At 43.6% G+C, this 22,165-nt stretch overlaps 1 protein-coding gene across 1 annotated transcript; it reads left to right on the plus strand.

The window, feature by feature from the left end:
- Positions 1 to 173: 173 nt before the first annotated feature.
- UBE2V1 (ubiquitin conjugating enzyme E2 V1) lies at positions 174 to 21,926 on the plus strand. The gene is made up of 4 exons (XM_014609654.3): positions 174 to 277; positions 14,519 to 14,667; positions 19,371 to 19,496; positions 20,116 to 21,926. The coding sequence occupies exons 1-4, from the start codon at positions 256 to 258 to the stop codon at positions 20,260 to 20,262; spliced, it is 444 nt and encodes a 147-aa protein (XP_014465140.1). The 5' UTR covers positions 174 to 255; the 3' UTR covers positions 20,263 to 21,926.
- The last annotated feature ends 239 nt before the right edge of the window (positions 21,927 to 22,165 follow it).

Consider the following 22,165-nt stretch of genomic DNA (forward strand, 5'->3'; position numbering starts at 1 on the left):
TGCAATAATCGCGCACCTGACAACCCCGAGGACGCTGCTCTCCGGCCCGCCCGCACGGCTTATTCCCCCTCCCACGCTCCGTGCAACGCAAAAACGCCCTTCCCGAGGCCTGCCGGCCAGCCCCGCCCAGCTTCCGGACTGCGACTTTCTGCGCCCGCCCGCCCGCGGCTCCTCCCGTCTCGTCCCATCAAGCCGCAGTTCGCGCGTGGCGGTGACGCGGCGGAAGGGGCGGGCTCGGAGCGGCAGCGGCGCAAGATGGCGGCCACCACGGGCTCGGGTGAGCGGGGCCGGGCAGCCGGCCGGGACCGGGGCGGGGGGCGCCGCGCGGGGCGGGGGTTCAGGCCGCGCTCCCTACTCCTACTCCTGCCCCTGCCCGCGGGGTTGTGGCGGGGCAGCGCAGCCCGGGCCCGCGTCCGTGTCTTGCCGGTGCGGGGCCTCAACACCCGCCGGCTGGGCCCGCCCGCTGCCGCGTCCCCCGGACCCGGACCCGGCCCCGGGCCCACTCGCTGCCCTGGGCCGACACCGCTGCGCCTGGAGCCGGCCCACCCGAGGGCCCCGAGCTGGGGTTTGCCGCCTGAGGGTTTGTCCCCCCACCCCACTCCTGGCCTGGCTGGGCCCTGCCGGCGCCCGGGTCCTGATGCCGCCGAAACCCCGGCGCAGCGTCGGCCGGCGATGCCCACAGGAGAGATTCGCCGCCTTGCCCAGCGCCGCCCGCTTCGCTTTTAAGCAGAGTAACGGATAGAAGTGAAACAGAGTCAAATGAGTTTCACTTTTGGGTACTAATTTCTGCTGTGCCTGGGTTGCAGTTTTGGCCTCCAGGATTTGTTTCAAGTGGTTCCCACCAAATTTTAAAACGAAGCAGGTCCTTCAAGGGGAATCCCTCGTCTTGACCGAGGAAACGAAGAGGATCTTCATTTTTCTCTTGAGGCCGTAGCTATTTCCGTAGATGGTCTTCTAACAAGAGCGATCACTCAAAAGAGAAGGATTTTAAAAATGTGCGAGCAGTGCAGTAGCAGTTGTTACGAGGCCTGTATTTTGCAGATCTGTGTTTAAAAGTCCTCGTAATCCCAATACCGCTGGTTTTTCTGCGCTTGTGCGGTTTGTATTCTAGGAGACCCGTGTTGAAACGCCCAGCACAGGATGTGAAATTGAGACAGGGCCTTATCGGCTTCTTGTGTCACTCCAGCAGGCCGCCGTATTTCTCCAATAATCTTTTGCAGCTTCTGACTTTTCTTCCATTTACATTTGGCTGGAAGAACAAGGCATGTGTCTTTCTTTTTAAGTCAGTGCAGCTCCATGAATTCGTTGTTTGGGTGCGGATGGAGAGGTCATGTAAGATTATTGAGACATTTTTAAACTCGCCTCGATACAGGGCTTCCATAGGGTATTTCAGCCGCACCCCTGGTAGATCTGACTCGATCTATCTCAACTCCCCGTTGAGAGATGCTGTGAGTGTGTAGTTAAGTGCAGAAAATCGGCCGGGCGGCCCCTTTTGTGTCACGTCCCGTCGTTTTTCATGTGATTCTAAAAGTGCTGCTGCTTTATCGGCTCTGCAGAATTGGAAGTGGGAAGTTTGTACTTCAGGTAACGTACAGCTAGGGAAGAACAAATAGGTGTGGCAACATACATACTTATTCAGGCATCTGGTGACAGACATATTTAACCTGCTGCTGGTAGGGTTTTGTTTGTACCTTTCCTTTTGGCAAAAGCTTTGAAAATCAGTGTATAACTTTTCAACACAGTTACGTGAACGCTGAGCCTTTGTAGACAGCTCTGAATTTGGATTTGAAAAATCCAAGTGAGCAACTCCATTTAAATGCAACTGTGAGCTGGTCCAGCTGGTAACTGATGCGGCTCTTTATTCTTGGTGATAAAGCCCACCCTGTGACTACTGATTAGGTTATTAGACTGTCCTTTTCTGCTAAAAGGAACAGTTATGTCCCGTCCCTTTCAGTAATATTACAGTGGCACTGCAGTGCAGTTTGTATTGTACTTTTTTTGATGCTAAAAGTTTTGGATGTGGTGTTGTCTATTGGGTACAGGGACAAGGGAAAGATCAATCCCTTGATATTTATTTATAGTCACCAATTCATGGTGGGCTTTGGGCAAGGAGTGTAATGATCTTTCTTATTTATAAACAAGTTTTACAAATACTTGTTTTACAAAAACCTTTAAATGTGTGCCTATTTGTTTGTAAAACATGTGGATCTGTTTGCTTCTCTTGGAAGTAGCTGAATTCCAAAGGTATATGTCCAATCTCATTAAAAATTTCTAGTTGTAGAACAAATGAAAAGGCAGCATACGTTAGCCCTGTATTTCTATAGAAGGCTGCAAGGGTGATTTTGGAAATGAACAAGAAAGCCATACACCATCTAACAAATGGGTTGAAATGCTTAAAAATTAGAATAATAAAACACCTGGAAAGAAATTATAGGAGAGTCTAGCAGCATGACTTCTGGAAAGGAAAACCGCACTACTCTGAGAATTCATTGAACATACAAATAAAGGGGAACCAGGTGACTTGAAGACTCTCAAAAGGCCATGACTGGGTTTCTTGAGGGGTGAAAGCTATGTCTGTGCTATAGACAGCGCGGTATAGGGATTCTTGAGCTAGCTAGTGTATTGGAAGTAGTATGGTTGTGGCAACAGGGAGCTCTGCGTGGGTTAATATTCCTGTTAAACAGCAAGGTACAGTAGCCTGGCAGAGCTTCATGCTGCCATGTCAGCTAATGTACTTTGTTGCTCAGTGAGAAAATTAGCCTGTGCAGAGCTCCAGGCTGCCCCAGCTATAGTTTGATGGATTCTTAGATTCATAGATTGTTAGGGGCTGGAAGGGATCATTGGGTCCAGTTCCCCTGCACTAAGCAGGAAATGACAACTGGGGACAAGTGACCCCAGCAAGGTGACTGTCCAGTCTCCTTTTGAAGATTTCCAGGGTAGGTAGCTGGCTCTGGTATTGTCTTCAGTGCAGACAACCCTAAGACAGGTGTCAGCAACCTTATAGGGTTAATGGTCCAAGTTAGTGCAGCTCTCTGCGAGTGAGGTGCTGCCCCACTTGCCAGTGCTGTGCTCCCAAACTATCAGCTGTGCTCCGAGCCCTCCAGCTGCTCCCTCTACCACTGAATTGCCACCAGGGTTCCCTGTCACAGTATTGCCATCAAAGGCCATAAGTCAGTGGTCAGCAACCAGTGAATCTTGATCCACCGGTAGATCTCTGAGCCTCTTGAAGTCAATCTGAGCCTGAGATTGGGGGCTGAGTGCCTGCATGCATGCACATGCGTTCCCCAGCCCAGCAGGTCAGTTTGTGGGGGAGGTAAGTGACAGGTGCTTGATCAAGCTCCCCACAGTGAGGGACAGTGCTGCAGAGGCAGGAGCAGGGGTAAGTTGAGTGGGGCCCCAGCCAGATGGGACTTACCTGTTGGGGAGGCTTGCCACCAAATAATTTTTTCTCCTTCTGCCTCAATCTGTACCCCCCCACCCCTTTCCCTCCCCACAGACTTACCTGCAGGGCGGAAGGGGGGAACGGGGTGGTGGTGGCAGACTGTAGATCTTGGGTTGGTTTTAAATGCCAGAGGTGATCTCCTACTTTAAAAAGTTGGAGACTGCTGCCCTAAGTCATGTGCAGAGGGGCCTGATGATATTCTGGTTTCAAAACTGTCTGAGAGAGAGAGAAAGATAGAGCAAAGTAGAATTAAATAGTAAATTTCTGCAATAAAAGTCAAGCAGCTTGGTACCCATGAGATCCAACGCTGTATACTACATTTCTTAATGTTTATACAGTTTCTGATCTGAAAAGTGGGGTGAGCAGTAAGATAATTGCTGATGACAGAACATTGCTTTAGTCAGCTGAACAGGAAGGGGACTGTGAAGAATTTCCAAGAGACTTAACCGGGTTGGGTAAAGTGGCACCATGATAACATATAGAGCTTTGTGTTGCTTAATGCAAAGTAATGCTCATTGGAGAGACACGTTTTAGAACCTTTTAAGGTATAAGTTAAAGTTTTAAAATTATTTTTCTGATAATGAAAGAATTGGGCGTCGTTATAGACAACTTGGTTGAAACCTCTCTTAATATACAACTGTGATCAAGAAGAGCAAACAAGACGTTAGAATGTATAGGGACTGGGTCAGAGAATAATGCTGAAAATATGTTGCCATTGCACAAATCAGTGATGCAGTTTCATTTGCAATGTTATGGGTAGTCTTGGGATTCCCATCTCAGAAGAGATGTTGTACAAGTGGGGGTTGGAAAAGAGTGACATAATTCAGGATATAACAAGGAGAGATCAAGCAGGTTGGCCTGTTTTACCTTAAAACAGGAGAGGATGTAAGAGCACATAAAATAATGAATGCTGTGGAGAAGGTAGATAGGAAGCTTCTTTCTGTCTCAACACAAGAAGAAGGGATACATTGAATTAAATTAAAATGAAAAGCACAACTGATACAGAACTGATAGAGACCAGGTGGGGGGGGTTTCTTACAACAAAAACCTGGACTTGCTGGCACAGGGTGTTACTTTTAGCAAGATCTGAAAAAAGATTAACTGTAACCATGTATATGTGTAGCAAAGAGTAGTTACAGTTAATAGTGACAAGTTGTAGGTTTATTAAATGTTACATTCCAGGGATGTAGCCAGTCTCTAATCTCCAGGGTTCAAGATGAAACCTTATGAATGGGTAGATTATCCCACAGCTGCCAACTGAGGTTTCTACACCTTCTTCTGAAACTCCCTATGTTGGGTGCTGAAAGAGACAGTTGTCTCTGCTCAGTATTGTGATTCTTGTGTACTTTAAAATACCTGGTATTAAACTGATAGGAAACTTGATTTGCAGCTAAAATCTTGTGTCGTTAAAGCAAAGTGATTCATATTTCATGTGAATTTGCAGTTGTTTTAACATAATCATAATATCCAAACAACATGTGACTTGAATATAGATGTGTTAGCTAATTAAGTGCACTTGATCAAGAAGACTAATTTCAGAAAATCTAATACTGCTTAAATCAACAATAACCAGGTTTGGGGCGTGGTTGGGAGAGGCAGTGTAAAGAGGAATGAGATGCTTTTCACATCAAAAATGGAAGTTTAATCTTTTTTTGCCCCCCAAATATTAGCTTGAGATGCTGCCCTTAGTAAAATAAATTCTAGTTGATGTTGTAGTTTCTGGTTTGTCTTGCACCTGAAAGATAAGTAGCAAAAATGATTCCACCCCCCACCCTCCTCAAATTTCGACTTCATAGATGTATAGTTTCATAGATTTCGTAGACATTAGGGCTGGAAGGGACCTTGGAAGATCATCGAGTCCAGCCCCCTGCCCCAGGGGCAGGAAATCGGCAGGGATCCTAGGATCCCAGCAAGATACACATCCAAATGTCTCTTGAAGATGTTCAAAGTAGGTGCTTAAAACACCTCCGCCAGCAATCTATTCCAAACCTTGGGGGCTCAGACAGTAAAGAAGTTCTTCCTTATGTCCAGCCTGAAATGGTCATGGAGGAGTTTGACCATTTGACCTTGTCATCCTTTGGGGCGCTCTGGTGAACAGACGTCCCCCCAGATCCTGGTGGGCACCCCTGATAAACTTATAGGTTGCCACCAGATCACCACTGAGCCTGCGCTTTTCCAGGCTGAAGAGTCCCATGGCTTTCAGCCTCTCATCATAAGGTCTGTTTTCCTGACCTTCGATCATGCGCGTGGCTCTCCTCTGCACTCTCTCAAGCTTCTTCACATCCATTTTGAATTGTAGAGCCCAAAACTGGATGCAGTACTCCAGCTGCGGCCTCACCAAGGCCGAGTACAAGGGGAGAATGACGTCCTGGGATTTGCTTGAGAAGCTTCTATGGATGCAAGCCAGCGTTTTGCTCGCTTTACTAGCTGCAGCATCACACTGAAGGCTCACGTTCATCTTGTGGTCAATCATGACCCCCAAGTTCCTTTCACCCGTAGCACTAGCCAGCATGGCACTGCTGAGCATATAAGGATGCTGCAGGTTTTTCTTCCCAAGGTGGAGAACCTTGCATTTTTTGGTGTTAAATACCATCAGGTTCTCATCTGCCCATAGCCAAGGGGGCTGCTGTGCCCTTTTGCTGCCTTTCCTCCGAGATGGAATAGTCTTGGCTTGTGCATCCAGGATCGCTCCTTTGAAGAGCAACCACTTGTCCTGAACTCCCCTCGCCTTTGGGCTGTGGCCCTTTAGGGCCTCACTGAGAAGCCTCCTGAGTTGTTAGGGGCTGGAAGGGACCTTACAGGTCATCGGGTCCAGCCCCACTGCACTTAGGCAGGAAAGACTGCTGGAATCAGATGATCCCAGCAAGATGGAGGTTGGCAACACTTTGTTTGAGCTGAGACCCCTTTATGATAATGTAGGTTTGCCTTGGCCATTTTACCACGGTTTCTTTATCAAGATTGTATTTTAATATCAAAACATGAATTAAGAGTGGAAATCTTTGAATTCAGGGGCATAATTACGGGGTCAGCATATGAACCATTAAATTCTTATCTGCTGACAGTTTGTCATAACCCAAAGCCTCTTATTCAACATTTAATGTTGGGTCACTTTAAAGATTTGACAGAGTTTTGACAAAGAATGAAAATGTTAATGTATTTTGAGGTCAGACTTCAACACTTAAATTTAGCACTTTCAGTTGTAGTGTTGTAGACAAACTGTCCGGTTAAATAAGGTTCAAACCCACTACTTCCTGCTAGAGGTGCACTGATACAACGGTCCAATATCACATTGGCACCGATATAAAGAAAATTGACTGTATCGGAAATCAGCCTGATGTGGCTGATATATGCCCCATGCATGTGTGCAGCCACAGTGCAACATGTACAGGGTGAGGAGCACAGCCCAGCAGCTTGGAGAGCTGCGTGCACCTGACAAGTCTGTTGCAGTGGAAGGGGAGGGAATGGGTGTGGGGGGGGTCACAGATCAAGGCCCCCACGGTGAGGGGAGGGCATGGGGCTGGGGCAGGCACTGTCCAGCCAGAGCAGGGTGCAGGATGGAGCTGCGGTTTGTCCAGGGGGCGCAGGGGAAGGGGGGTGTCCCCTGTCACTGTGCACATCCTGGGAGGGCACGGGGGGGGGCATGCCCCCCAGATCTGTGTGGGGCAAGGCAGGTTGCAGGGGGGGGGCTGCATCGGGCTCTTCCTGGCTGGGGCTGGGCCAGGCTGTGCTCGGGGCGGGGCAGGCAGTGACAGCACTGGGAGGGAGGGCTGGTGGGGCTACAGTGAATTTTGGGGGGGCTGCAGCCCCCCGGTAGCCCCCCTCCCAGCACTGCCACCACCAGCCCTGAGTATAGCCCAACCCAGCCCACTCCAGGAAGAGCCTGGTACCACCCCAGTCTGCAGCCTGCCCTGCCCTGCACACCCCCTCCCCCCCAGTGCCCTCCTGTGGTGCACACAGTGGCCGGAACTGCTCCCCCCCCCCCCCCCCCCCCCCCAATGTCCCCATGACGAGCTGTGGCTCCATCCCTGTCCTGCCCCAGCTGGGCAGACCCACTCCCTCCCTCCCTCACCACAGGGGCCTCAATCTGCCCCCCCACATACACATCCCTTCCCATTCCCCTCCCTTTCCACCACAACAGACTTACCAGCTGGACACGGCTCTTCAAGCTGCCAGTCTGCATATTGGAAATCAGATCAGTATTGGCTGATATGCCTCCTTAAAAATCAGCTATTGGTATCAGCCCCAAAAATCTCTACCAGTGCACCCCTACTTTCTGCAAAAGTATTTGGAATAGATAGTAGAGGTGCACTGATATATTGGTTGCCTATCAGATCGACACTGATAAAAGGGAAATTTACATTGGCTTTTTTTGTACCTTGTAGCTGATAACTTCTCTGATAATTATGCCTTCTTGCTGGGGCCTCTAGATACTTGGGTTTCCTCTTGCCTGTGGGGCCGGGGTCTCCAGATGCCTGGGTTCCCTTTCACGAGCAGGGACAACCCAGGATACACCCCCATCCCCTCACCGGCTGGCTGGGCTAGTCTGGAGTGGAGCAGCCGTCCGGGTGAACCAGGTGCTGGTGTGGCGCAGACTGAGTGGTGGGGCCGGGGTGGGCACCATGAAAGGTGCAGAATGCTGCAGACGTGGGTAGGTGGAGCTGAGCTACCTGGCCCGGCCCGGCCCAGCGTGACTCAGCTCGCAGCATGATTCTGTCCATAGTTAATATCAGTTATTGATCAGTATTGGCCAATATGGCTGGTTAATAATCAGCTTTTGGTATTGGCCAAGAACATCTTTATCAGTACACCCCTAACAGATACAATTCAGGCTGTGTTATCAAGCATAATAGGGAACTCATGTTTGAAAACACTTTTCTGTTGATTGTTTGTGTATGTGCGCACAGTTGAGGTTAGTGTTGAGACCTGATTTCATTTAAATGAGGAATAATTGCCAAAGTTGAAATTGGCTTTGGTTCAGGTCAGAATCTGAAATTCTCTACATTATCGTGCAGAGAATAACATTACATAAAAGAGTCTTTTTTTTCTAAAGTTCCTAATTGCTGAAATATGTTATCCATAAGCTCTTCTGGATATTCTGCATCATTTCTACCTTATGCCTTACAGTTTGAGATAAATGTATCAAAATATAAATGCTTGTGACTTGATTCTTACCTGGAAAGAAAAGTTACAAATGTAACCTTTCAGAATTATGAAATTACAACACCTTGCACACTTACCGCTTGATCCTGTGCATATTGCCATCAGTGGCAAAACTTAGCTTGACTCAGCTGGTACAGGTTCTGCCCCCGAAAGTATGTTTGTCCTCTTTGTTGCAGTGGGGTCTATTAGTGCTGTTGAGGCAGGTGGCTCTTTCAGAATGGATCTATTTTTGAGAAGTTTATACTTCTGTAGACTTGCTTGAAGTGTTCATTAACTTGATGCACAAATTCTAATTTCTGATTTTGACTGAATGTGGTTGGTTATTTGTTTTATTTTTTGATTTATGACAATTTCATCTTCATCCTTTATTTTAACATTTTGTGCCAGGGTCTTGCAGATTGTTTTATGTTAAGTGTTAAAGTGGTTTGATAACAAACACTGACTAGCAGTATTCAATTTCAGTCTGCATCAGAACCAGACTTAGCTCTGTTTAATGCAGCATCACTGTCAGTTAGCAATTGGAATGCTATCTTCACATTATAAAGTCTACCACCTCTCCGCCAGGAACCTTAAATTCTTCCCCACTTGTCAGGGGGATAAGGATTTCTTAGTGATATTTTTTTATTGGACCAACTGCACAGTTGGGATAGAGTTAGATAAGCTTTTGAATGCAAGACATTCTTCTTCAGATCATATCTTGCATTTGAAAGCTTGTCTAACTTGATCCCAGTTATGCAGTTGGTCCAATAAAAGTTATCACCCTAAGAAATCTTTGCGCCTCAAATAATTCCTGAACCATCATGGCTACAATATCAGTCTGTCACTATCACTTGTCAGGGAAGCTTGTGGTTGCCACTTGGTTTTGTTTTCCAGGCCTATGGTAAAAATTAAATGTTTCATGGGGTTTGTCTGAGCTAGTCATGGTAAGTACTAAGTCCATTTTTTTTGCTTTGTTTTTGTTCTTTAATTCACATGTATTTTCTCTCTCTTTGGAAGATTTCCATGAGGTCTGCCAACTGTTTGGATTTTTCTTGCATCTTTTGTATCAGAAGTGAAATTAAATGTGAAGATGATTTTAATAGTGTTCTGGAATCATTATTAGTGGAGTAGAGTGCCTAGGGAAGTTGTGGACTCTACATCGCTGAAGGTGTTCAAGAAGAGATTGGACAGCCACTTGTTGAAAACCACTGACCTAGATCATCTACATCTTTTGTACCAGGACCCATTTGTAAACATTGATGGCCAGTACTGACCCCTACCCCTCACTCCTGACCTGCTGCTCTCTGCCCCCAGCCCCTGCCACAGGGGCAGGGAGTGGATGTGTGGAGCAGGGGGGCTCCAGTAGTTTCTTGCAAGCTGGAACTCTGCCAGCCTGCAAGGGGAAAGCCACGGTTTCCCACATTTTTCTCCTTTAAAGGAGAATCCATTTTTAAACTTTGATCCATTTTCAAAGTTTGTTCATGACCCTTTCATATATTCTTAAAACTCACTTTTGGGTCACAACCCACGGGTTGAGAAACACTGATCTAGGTGTAGCTATGCCTGTGTTCCACTATGTGTATTTCCCAAGCTTGTGGGCTTTGCTGGTTGCCCTACCTCTCATGCTACATGTCAGGGTGTTTTTAAGCCTTTTTTAGAGGCATTGAGTGTTGGCTATAGCCAAGGCTAGGGATTTTGGCTGGAGTGTGCCAGTGTTCCTGCTGGGACCAAAAGCAGAGGTTCCTGGCTAGAGGGTCTTGCCTCTCTTTCCCAGGGTCAGACATATTGCCATATTTGGGGTCAGGAAGGAATTTATATCCCATGGTCAGACTGGTATGGACTGTGGGGGTTTGCCTTCTTCTGTAGTGGGAGTTGTGGACCTCTTCCTGGGATCTCATAGAAGCAGGATGTTGTCTGTTGTAGTCTTCCCTCTTGACCTGTGGCAGGTTAGGGTGTGGTCTGTGTGGTCATGGTTGATGGTAGTCTTACGTAGAGTTTAGATTATGGTTTTATATGGGATGGTTTGGATAGGGATGATCCTGCTTCAGGCAGGGGGTTGGGCTAGATGACCTCTGGAGGTCCCTCCCAGCCCTACTTTTCTGTGATTCTATGATTCACTAAAATAAAACATAATCTAAAGCCTGTTTTGGCAGTTTAATTACTTATCTCTTCTTTTTGTGTGTGTGTGTGTGTGTGTGTATTCAAGGACTCATGAAGCTAACAAGCTTGTTTGCTTACTGACTTGGCAGTCTCCATAACTACACTGAAAGGGTTATGCAGAGTATTTGCCATGTGTGGAAAATGCAGTTGACTCACGCCTGAGTCGGCTGTTCTAGAAATGTGTTGCGTCTCAGAACTTGCTTTGGTCCTGGGTTCCAGAAGTAATTTAGCAAATATTGAATGAGCACAGGACATCCTTTCTGTAGTCTCTGAACTTGACTCTTGTAGCATGATGAGGTAGCGAGGTGTCATATGATGCCCTAAGCCAGCGGTTCCCTCTCTGTGGTATGGGTACCACCAGTGGTACGCAGACAACCTATCAGTGGTACATGTCAGCAGGTTTATTATAATTACTTTATATGACACAAAATTTCTGGTGGTACTTAAGGTTTAACTGAGAAATTTGCTGGTTGTACTTATGGTTTTATTGTTTTAAATTGGTGGTGTGCAATCTGTCAATTTGGGAATCACTGCCCTAAGCCAGTGGGGACCAATGCATCTGGTCCCCAGGTGAGAGGCATGGGGCCAGTCTGCAGACCTGCATCTGGTGCATGGGGCAGGTCTTCCCGCTTGGAAATTTCACAGTGGGGCAAACAGCTCCCACAGCTGCAGCAATTGATGCCGTCACTGCTCCTTTGCTGCCAAATTTCCAGGGCTGTGTTGAGTCCCGTGGGCCAGGTGATGTGGCCTTATGTGCCAGATCTTGGCTCTGGGCTTTCCAATTCAGCTAAAAGATGCATTCTTGGAGAGTGCTGAGGCCATTGTATAGGCAGACGTAGGATCATACAGCAACCGTTCACTTCTCACAGTAACGAGGGTTTGCAGGTTTTCCCATTTAGCCTGAAATCCAAATGTTAAGTGTCTCACGGATCCCCCACTCCTGTCACTTGCCTGAAGTCCCCTTAATGCTTGTAAGCTAACAATTTGTGTCAAAGTACTATGTGTCTGTTTTCTCTCTATAATACAACATGTGATCTCAGACTGTTTTGAGAGCTACTGCTCTATAATCCTTAATTATTTTATGGTTCTAACTCGTATCTGATCAGTGATTATATTTTGGAATAGACCTGAAACAATGTTGCCTTTTCTTCCCCCTGAGATCAGATTTATCCCTCCTTCCCCCCTACCTCTTTAGGGTGTAATGTTAAGGTTGCAAAGTTTAACGTTTGCAACATTTATATTAAGAAATACTGAAGTTGAGAGTTTCAGCTTGAATTGGGCTCCTGGTACATTTATTTTATAGTGTGGTGTTGAATTGTGCAATTATTTTCGTCATACAAGATCATTACCTCACTGAGCGCACAGAAAGGATGTTACTCATTGAATGAATGGCTAGTATTTCCTTTTACCTTCATCACATGGCCCCATGTCTTCCCACAGACTGCCCAATCCTTGCTCTGAATGTCCAAAAAATGATTTCCTGGCGTATAAATCTTATCTTCACAGCACCTACAGACACGAGCTGATATTATCTCCATGTTACAAATGAGGAGTTGAAGCAAAAGAAAACTAAGATCAAACTAACTGTCATCATTTCCAGCCTCTAATTTAAGAGGCCTGATTTTAGTGTTCAGATTACTGAGCATTCTCAGAGCCTTGCTTATTCAAACACAGGTTCTTTGGCTTCAGTTAGTTACTCAGCACTTCTGTAAATCAGATTTGAGGGTCTCCGGTTTTGCATTCCTAAGTAGTAGTGACCTGTGTAAAAAGTGTGGATCAGATGACTGGCTGGTATTGTGTAGGATTTAAATGATGGAGGCAAGATTAGAATTTTTGGGATGGCATTCAGATGTGTTAATCATAAGCTGTGTGAGTCTTTTTGTATAGTCCCCTCTCTCATTCACCATACAACCATCAGCTTCTGCAGAAAATAAGACTGGAGTTCTGTAGACAACAGCTTCATTTACTGTATAGTCTTGAATCACTTGCTGAGCACCAACTGAAAAAAGTGGCATACGATCGTGAAATTATTCAAAATCCTATCCCGGGCCTCTCTACTTCTATCATTTCCTGCTTGTGCCAGTTCCCTTGTTTCCTCTCTACTCTTCACTCCACTGTGCTGAAGTGCTAAGATTTGAAAGACTTCTTCCGTCACACTGCCTGGACTCTACCATGGGATGCTTTGAGAATGTAGGGTATGTACTCTTGTTGCTCTCAATTCTGGTACTTTTTAGCTCATCTTCTCTGGTTCTGAAAAATTCTGTTAGTATTGCATTTGTTCAGAACTGCATTACTGGAGCTGACATGTATTTATGATCTTGTATTTTCAGATCTCTTTTGAATACGATATATAATATTTTTCTCTCAAAATTGACCAGCAAGCTAATTTCACTAGTTAAGATGCTTTTGATTTGTATGTGTGGTTGTGATTTTTTTTTTTTAAGGATTTTTTTTGTCTCTCTCTCTCTCTCTCTGAGGCTTTAGCAGAATTTCTTTTCACAGTAAAATCAGAATTAATGTTTTAGTCTCTCTCATGTCTCTCAAGACATTTGAGGGAGTCTTTAAAGCTACTAAAGTTGTCACAATCTAAGGACTGTCACATTGTGTACATCCACAGATCTTTTATATTTCCATATCTTCAAGCAATCAAAGGGATCATCTTCAAGGCTTTCTCCTTGCTTCTTTCTGGTGCCATTGACTTGAGGATATTTTTTGAAGAACTGGAAGAGCTTTTCACTGAAAATATTTTGTCCCATAAAGAATAATTTTCCAGCCTGTTTACATCTGCAGCATAGCATAGAAAAAACAGAGAAAGGAACCAGCTATTCTTTTCAGCTGTACTGTACTAAGGACTGTGCAACTATTGAATAATTAAGCTTGTGGTGCACTTTAAAAAGTTTTGTTTTGGTTTTTTGAAATGGAAAATAACTGTTAACTTCTACATCATATCAATAGTTTTGTTTCCTTAGTTAGGCCCATTCATAAACATGTACTGTAAATTCTGGAATTCAGTGGTCGACTAATTCAGGGTCTGTAATGGCTGCAGCTTAAGCATCTTGAAACAAATGATGTTCCAGTGGCCAAGTCCTAGGAAACTTAGGTTCAAGTCCTCCACCCACCACAGACATTCAGGATGACTTTGGGCAAGTCACTTAGCGCCTCTGTGCCTCAGTTCCCTGTCTGGAAAATGCAAATAAAAACTTGCGTCTCTCCTGCAGCTTTTGTGTGGCTATGCATACTAAAGTTTGAGGTGTTCAGATGTTGCAGTGATGGGAGGTGTAAGTGCTTTTCATCTTACACTGATGAAGGCAACGTGAATTGACTTCAGATTCACCTGCTTTTATTACAAAACTGGTCGTCTTGTTTTGAAATGTTCAGAGGAGGTTCAGTGATGTTAAGCTTCTTACAAAATGCTAATGTAGGATCTTCTGCATCATGTGGACAGGAAGTAAGACTATTATGATGTTTATTCCTCTGAAGAGATGAGAGGTCCCCCTTTTTCTCACTGCATACACTGTCTTGACACAGTGCTGTCTTGGCCCAGTAGCATGATTTCTAAAGTGTAAGACCAGCTCTTTTCCCACACAAAAGACCAGAACTTAAACATGAAAGCATCTTCACACTGGTAACGTACCCTCACGCAGATGTTGCTCTTTCTTGATGTTTTGATTTAACTGTTTTACATGTAGGATTACTAAAAGCACCACTCTAGTGACTCAGTTTAATCTCACTGTCAGATGTTCTCAGCTCTCAAAGTTTCTTTCTGATTGTTTTTAGGAGTAAAAGTTCCTCGTAATTTTCGTCTGTTGGAAGAACTTGAAGAAGGTCAGAAAGGAGTAGGAGATGGGACAGTTAGCTGGGGTCTTGAAGATGATGAAGATATGACACTTACAAGATGGACAGGAATGATTATTGGGCCTCCAAGAGTAAGCAATGTCACTAATCTCTACTTTTTTTCCATTCTCACTGCCCCAACCTAAACACTGGTGTGTATCTGACCAGGTATGCACTTGCAACCTGGTTTGCTTAGCATGTAAAACTGGATTTTATATGCCAGTGTATCTTTCTGCATAGAAGTTTGAATAATGCTGGGTAGCCATTCTCTAGTTAATTCTGTGCCAAAACTATCTTTTGTCCTTACACATTCACTCTAGGTTGTGTATGTGCAGAGAATACCCCAAGCTAAATTAGCTTTTGCATACCAGCATGGATTAATCTGTGTGACCTAGACTGGATGCATCAGAGGGCTAATACAGCTATACTGCTTCTACTTCTGGAGGCAGCATATGCAAGGCTAACTTCAGCATTGCTGTTTAACAGTGTTTTGTGCTGTATACACGTACTCTTAGAATGTCACTTCTGATTCCCAGGGTACTGCTGAATACAGCAAGGCTTAAAAACTTTGAAAGTATATTTAGAGAAAATGCAGGTAAAATTCTCACTAACTGTTCTATTTTCAGTATATTCTGTGCGAGTTCACTTCAGCTTCATTCATCATTTTTGGGAAATTCTTGAGGACTTTTGGGAGGTTATTTCTGTTACAGCGAAACTTGCTTAGTCAAAAGTTTTAGATAACTCAGAAAATGCTAATGTTTAGAAGCTCAAACTTTAACTTGGCAGCACTTCTGCCTTTTGTCATACCTCCCCTGTATTTTTATTTATAATTGTTTTGAGTCTGGGTGATGTCTGTGTTCTCCTGTTTAGAAAAGTCATGAAAAAAGCCTGCAATGCACCCATATTATCACAGTGAGTGGAACAGAAATTATCGTGCTTAGTGTTTCCACTTTATCTTTGTCTCTCTACTTATTGACTTATTGTATTACAGTCTTAACAATGAAGATAGCGACAAGCTTGCCATTGCATAGCTGAGAAGCAGCTTAGGTCTGTTGGCTGTTTAGTTCACTCTACTTTCTGTTTTCAGATAGGGAAGGAAGCAAAAAACCATTTTACTGAAAAAAATGTTTCAAATAGGAACTTTATTGCTGATTGCTGGTAGGCTGGGTACATCACAATAAAAATAACCCCTTTGAAGTATGTCTGTAAGAGACCCCGTACTAATCAGTGATTTAGCCTTTGAGGATTTATTCTATGTATTAAAAATACGATAGATGGGATAGTGAAACTATGTTTTCGTGACTTAGAGATGCATAGCTTATTGATAGCTATGAGTCTCTACTTCACAGTAGTGAATTCCAAAGACTGATTATGTACTCTTCATTTGTGCTGGATAGGAGAGGCCAGGGTTGGGGTGTGCCATTCCAGCTTCATTGACTCTTACTCCGAAAGGATAAATGGAAGTACCCAAGTTACCTTTGCTGTGCCATTGTATTATGTATGTCTCTGTGTCCAGTCTGCCTCAGTTTTTTCAGCCTGTTAGATGGAGCCCTTTAAACACAGGCAGTTATAGTCTCTGCACCCCTTTTTCTAGTCTTCTATAAGAGAGGTTGACCAGGACAGAAGAGAGGTCGGGTTGACCATGGCAGCTGAGGCTGTACCATTAATACCATGTTTTCTGTATCACCATTTATTCATCCAAACATTTTCTTTGACGGATGCTGTAAACGTATCCCTTGATCCAGTGGTATCTGACCTTTGTCGGCTTGCAGGCAAAAATTCGGAGCAAGTCAAACTGAATAGACCTGTGTATGTGGGGAGCAAGGATGTGTGTGTCAGCTGGCAGCAAGAGGCATTAGTGGGCAGCATGTTGCTTGCAAGCCCCGGGTTGGAGACCACTACCCTCATCCACTCATTCATATATCCATAGTTAGCCCTAGGTTGTTTTCCTGAGAGTCTTTGTTTCATTTTAGAAAGTAAGTTGTGGAAAGGAGTTTGCTTTAATGAGGAGTATACTACGCAGAGATGTTAAAAATTATCAGCATATATACACCTTGCATAACATTCAGGCAGAATGAAAGTTTTAATCTAATTTGTAGATTAACTGGAAACTTGCACATACTAAAAGGTATTTATTTGCTGGCCCATAACCAGTAGTATAGCTCATACTATAGAACAAGCTCATGAAGTAACATAGGCAGATTTTTCTAGTGTGCTGCTTTTCTTTCTCTTTCATTTTTCTGACCCATTTATATTTATAGATGAAGTTTTTTCCTGGTATTGGGTTTTTTCAAACTGATTTTTTGCTTGAAAGCAGCATACTATATTGAAGTATGGGCTCTTGTTTACCATGTATGGCTTCATACTCAGTTTTGTTTCCTTTGTTTCAATGAGATGTACAAAACATGAACTCCAAAAAGCTGCTTGTCTCCTCCTGTAGGTAGGGGTATTGACAGGGGAGTCTGTATTTTGGTGATGGCAGAAGAAAAATTAATCTCCTCTAGAACTAGATACACGCTGCTGCTTCCGATAGTCCCTACTTCCATACATGGAAGCAGGCTTTTCCTCCTGTATATCTTGGTGCAGATAGCTTTGCTGTATATTTACTCTGTCTGCCAGGCCTCAGCCTTGACTGTAAATGTTTCATATTGTCTGTAGGCGCTAAGTAATCCAGCTTGTAATGTCTGTCACTTGCAGCACTTGTATTAAACAGTTATTTCAAAGAAGCCTGAAAGTTTGCATGTGCTTCTGTGTTGTCATGCTGGCAAAATGCACCTGAGTGGTTTTGACGTTTGAATTGTGGATGATTGCCTAATCTATCTAGAGGTGACAGACAAAGTTTGCTCAAGTTCTCGTAACAACCTTCTGTTTGTTCACCTTTCCCGTCTGTCGCCTTCTGACGATCTCCAGCCGAAGGAATTGGAAAATTGTTCTGAATAACTGACCACTGGATGTCACTGTTGCACAGGAAAACTGCTGCCTGTGCATATTTTTTCCTAGTAAACCAGAGCCTGCTACTGTGGAGCTCTGCATAAGACTTGCTGTGTGTTATAGGCAGGTACACAAATGCATGTTCAGCTGCACTTGGCCCCTGACTCCTGTGTTTTATAATGGTTCGTATCAGGAAAGATATTAAAAAGATGGTCAAGCTGGGTATTCACTGGGGAAAACTATTGTGTTTGTTGAGAGAACTCTTGCTATATAAAATCCTGGCAGTCCTGGCTTGGGGTAAGAATTACCCATGCTTTATTTTTGCTGGGAGTGTACATAGATTTTGTAGAGAAGTAAGGCTGAAGGGGACCTCAAAAAATCATCTGGTTCAATGGAAAATCAAACCAGCGACTTCGGTTAGAGCATGGTGCCAGTAACACCAGATGAGCTATGGGAATATAAAATACGTTACACTAACAAAAGACTCTTCTCTTTAGGCCCCTGCAACCCTGCATACTAGAATGGCAAGAGCGAACTCTTAATTTGATTGATTTCCCCCCTCTCCTGTTTGGCTTTTTTTTTAAAGCTTGCAGTGCAGTTTTGACTGTACAGGAAAATGTGTCCAAACTGCCAAATGCTGAAAGTCACACTCCTCTTATGCATATCTGTCATTCTGCCTCCATTATTACTATTATAGCTGGGACACTCTTCTTCACCCAGAATGCCAGAACTCCATGCTCAAAAATTCTGTGGTTTTTGTTTAGTGCTGCATACTGTAAGTTGACCTCCACTTTCTTCCCGTTTCCTTATGCTATTTTAAAAAATTGCAGAATCAATGCACTCACTACTGCAGGCACTTCCTTTGCCTAAAGAAGGGTTTTTGTACCTGAAAGCTTGCAAGGAAGAGTTTTTCCAACTATTTTAGTTGGTCTAATAAAAGATATCAGATTTACCCTTTCTCTGCCTACATCAGGGGCAGGCAAAATGCAGCCCGGGGGCCAGGTGTGGCCCGCCAGGCCATTCTATCCGGCCTACGGGGCCCCTAAAAAATGTAGAAAAGTAATATTAATCTGCCCTGGGCTGCCTATCATGCGGCCCTCGATGGCTTTCCAAAACTCAGGAAGTGGCTCTCTGCCCAAAATAATTGCCCACCCCGGCCTACATCCTTAGACCAACACAGCTACAACCAACACCCCTTGCTACTTTTTGCTTCCTTCCCCTATACCTCCGTGTTGTTTCGTGTCTCTTAGGTCTGTAAAGCACCAACCAATGTTGTTGCTATATAAGAAATAACCCTGATGGCAAGTAAACTATTAAATGTATTGTATTTGGAGCATTCCACTTTCCATCCTACTTCCTGCACGTTGAGTTACGAAAACAAGAAAAACCTCAAGGTTTATTTATGTCTCAAACTCGGAGGAATTAAAAATTGTAGACTTCTCTGGTAAGTTGAGCTTAAATTGCTGGTTACTCTAAAGTCGTGGTTTCCATTCCAAGATAGTTATCTGTAAGGTGAACAGTGCAAAACTCTACTTGCCTTTATATTTCTTTGTATGTAGCTGAACTATTTGGTGAAAAAGCTAGACCGCTTTATTCTAATTAGTACCCCAGAAGTGATGTCAGTTTTGTTCTTTAACCTTAAGCACAGATAATATTTTAAATATAAGATTGCAGTGTCATAAATGTCTGTTGGAGGTGTTCAGTGCATTAGCAAATTTCTCAAAGGTGAGAGTGCAGTGTGTAGCCTTTGTAGCAATGATTGCCCTTTGAGAAACGGCATGCAAAATTCAAACTTCACGAATATCAGTGACCATCTTTGCCAAGTGATTCATGTACCACCTGACGCAATGTTCTTTTTTTCCAGACAATTTATGAAAACAGAATATACAGCCTTAAAATAGAATGTGGGCCTAAATATCCAGAAGCACCTCCATTTGTAAGATTTGTAACAAAAATTAATATGAATGGAGTAAATAGTTCTAATGGAGTGGTAAGTTTTTCTGTTTATATTAACCTAGTTTAAACATACACATTTTAAATCGGTGTGTTCTCTGAACTCCCATGTTACTTAACTGAACGCCCTCAGATTTTGCTTTGAGAATTGGAAGAGGGCGGGAGGGGGAAAATGGCATTTACACTATATATAAACTTGCCATACCAGTTAGTAGTGCTCTCAAACACACCGTGCCACTCAGCCCAGGCTGCTTTCTGAATTGGAGCAGTGTAGCTGCGTGCTGATTCTTTGTCTTAATCTGCTTGCAGCACCACACAAATGCAGTTTGCTGCTTATGGTTAGGAGGTAGCCTACATGGAGCAGTGTGGCATGCTTGAGGGTGCCCTTGCCTGGCATGGTAAATTTACAGTGGAGACATAACTATAATGCATCAGATACTTTCCCACACTTGAACTGTGTAGTTGATTTCATCCCTGTCCTTTGCTCTGACAGCATGAATGTTAAACAACAGGAATACTTACTAAACTTGAAAGGAAACTACATTTCTGTTTAAGTCTGAAAAACACTTTTCTTTGTTTTAAAAACGGCATCTAGTAAGGAGCTATATGTTAACAGTCTGAGGACTGACGGGTTTGGTGTTTTTTGTCTATTTTAGGTGGATCCCAGAGCCATATCAGTCCTAGCAAAATGGCAGAATTCTTATAGTATCAAAGTTGTTCTGCAAGAACTTCGGCGTCTAATGATGTCTAAAGAAAATATGAAACTTCCTCAGCCACCTGAAGGACAATGTTACAGCAATTAATTAAAAAAAAATAATCATGCCCCCCTATTCAATTTAAGCTGTCTTCATTTTCCACAGTAGTAAATTTTCTAGATGCATCTTGTAGACCTCAAAATACTGGAAAGGAAGTTCCCATTCAAAGGAAGTTTATCTTGAATACTGTAAATGATACTAATTTTCCATTTGAAATATAAGTTGTGCTATAACAAATAATCCTGTCATGTGTAACCACTGTCCACATAGTTGAACTTCTGGTATCAAGAAAAGTCTATTTAAATTTATTACTGTCAAGACCAGTGTGGCACATCTAACTCAACTGTGAAAGCATACATCACACAATCACCTTGCTGTGTGTTTGGCCTGGGTTATTCCCCTTCCCCCGCCTTTTTCTGTCTTTTGCAATAGAGTCGAAGCTCAGGGCTATTTATTAGAGGAGACACAAAGGTTTTAGCTTCCAGTACAACACTGGGCTTTATGGACTACTAATGGGGATGTGTGCTAACCTCAGTCATCCCTCCCTTTGTGCTATCTCTAGTAAAGGCTGAATGTGACTGTGGTTGTTCTTTTTGGGTTTTCTTTCTTTTCTTTTTCTTTTCCTTTTATTGCCCTGATCATCTGGGGTAGGCTTTTCTTCTTCCCTTTGGCCAAGGCATAGATTGTATTTCTCCTCCCGGTCCCCCTTCCCAGTTATGTGGGCCTTGGGTGAGGGATTCAGGGTTCTTTGATCTCTCTCCTCTCCCCCATTGTCCTCGTGGGGGTGCTGCTTTATTTTTTGTCCCCTTCTATGACTCTTCTTCGTGCCAGTGGCCAGCAATGGGGTAAGTGTTGGGGCAGTCATCTGATGTGTCCCCTCGTGCTTGTCATTTTGTTTTTGCAAAGAATTTAGTCTTCACCAGCCTGGGAAACAAGAGTATCTATTCTGCTCGCAAACTTGGATCTCCCCTGCCCCCTTGGCACTGCTGCCACACCGCCAAGCTGGCCACGGCTGATATTAGATAGGCTTTTGACATGGTGAAAAGAGCAGTAATTTACCAGGATTGCTTGGATCTGCTAGCTGCCAAACCTTAATAGGGAAACTCCGCATATAGAAATTCTAAACACACACTCCAGTTAAACCAACTTGAATTTTGTGCTTTACAATTGACCTGAGAATGTTAACTAATAAACAATGCACTTACCTTTTGGCCCTTCTAAAGACCTGACAACTAGAGACAAATCAGCATACTGTAGACTTTGTTCTGACACTTCAAGTCTCAGGAGGAAAAACTCTGCCATGAAGAATTGGAGGGGAATGGTGTGCACAGCAGATAAAGGACCTTCTTTATTGGCGTTGCGTCCTGGCAAATCACTGTCTTTTCTGATTACTATTTTGGACCACTAACTGCTGAAATGTGGATGCAAGCTTAAATACAAACAACCTAGTGTGTCCTAAGTTTTATGAAAAAATCAGTGTTTGTGTAAAAAATAAAAAAATAAAAAAAAATAAACACATTTTAAAGCAGCAGCTATCAAGTCAATGAACAATTGATGTTACCATTAACTCTTTTGAGGAAAATATTAGTTGTAAGGATTTAACATCCTCTGTAATTAAAGTTTAACATAACAGTATTCCATAAGCAGCCTTTTTATTGTATCAGACCATTGCCTGATTTTAATATAATAAAAAGTGTGCATTAATATTAGAAGGCTTTAATTGTATTTATGTTTAGAATGTTGATCCCTTAAATCACTGAATTGTTTGGCAGTATCTTGCTACAAGTGATAGATAATATGGTTATCTAATTTATTTTTAACAGTAAAATGTGAGAATTTCTGGACATAGATTAATATATGGTGAAGGAAGAAAGACAGTGGTGAAATAAGTGTCCTTATACACGTTCTACTGCTGTGCCTCTTTCAGCATACTCTAAAGAGTTTTTTTCTT

The sequence above is a fragment of the Alligator mississippiensis genome, chromosome 9 (assembly GCF_030867095.1).
Source record: "Alligator mississippiensis isolate rAllMis1 chromosome 9, rAllMis1, whole genome shotgun sequence".
NCBI classification, from domain to species: domain Eukaryota; kingdom Metazoa; phylum Chordata; order Crocodylia; family Alligatoridae; genus Alligator; species Alligator mississippiensis.

What these genes read in the sequence shown, in the direction of transcription:
- UBE2V1 (XM_014609654.3), top strand. Translation starts at nt 256, where the DNA reads ATGGCGGCCACCACGGGCTCGG. An exon ending in TGATTATTGGGCCTCCAAGA is followed by an intron (nt 14,668 to 19,370) that starts GTAAGCAATGTC and finishes CTTTTTTTCCAG; the next exon opens with ACAATTTATGAAAACAGAAT. An exon ending in TAAATAGTTCTAATGGAGTG is followed by an intron (nt 19,497 to 20,115) that starts GTAAGTTTTTCT and finishes TGTCTATTTTAG; the next exon opens with GTGGATCCCAGAGCCATATC.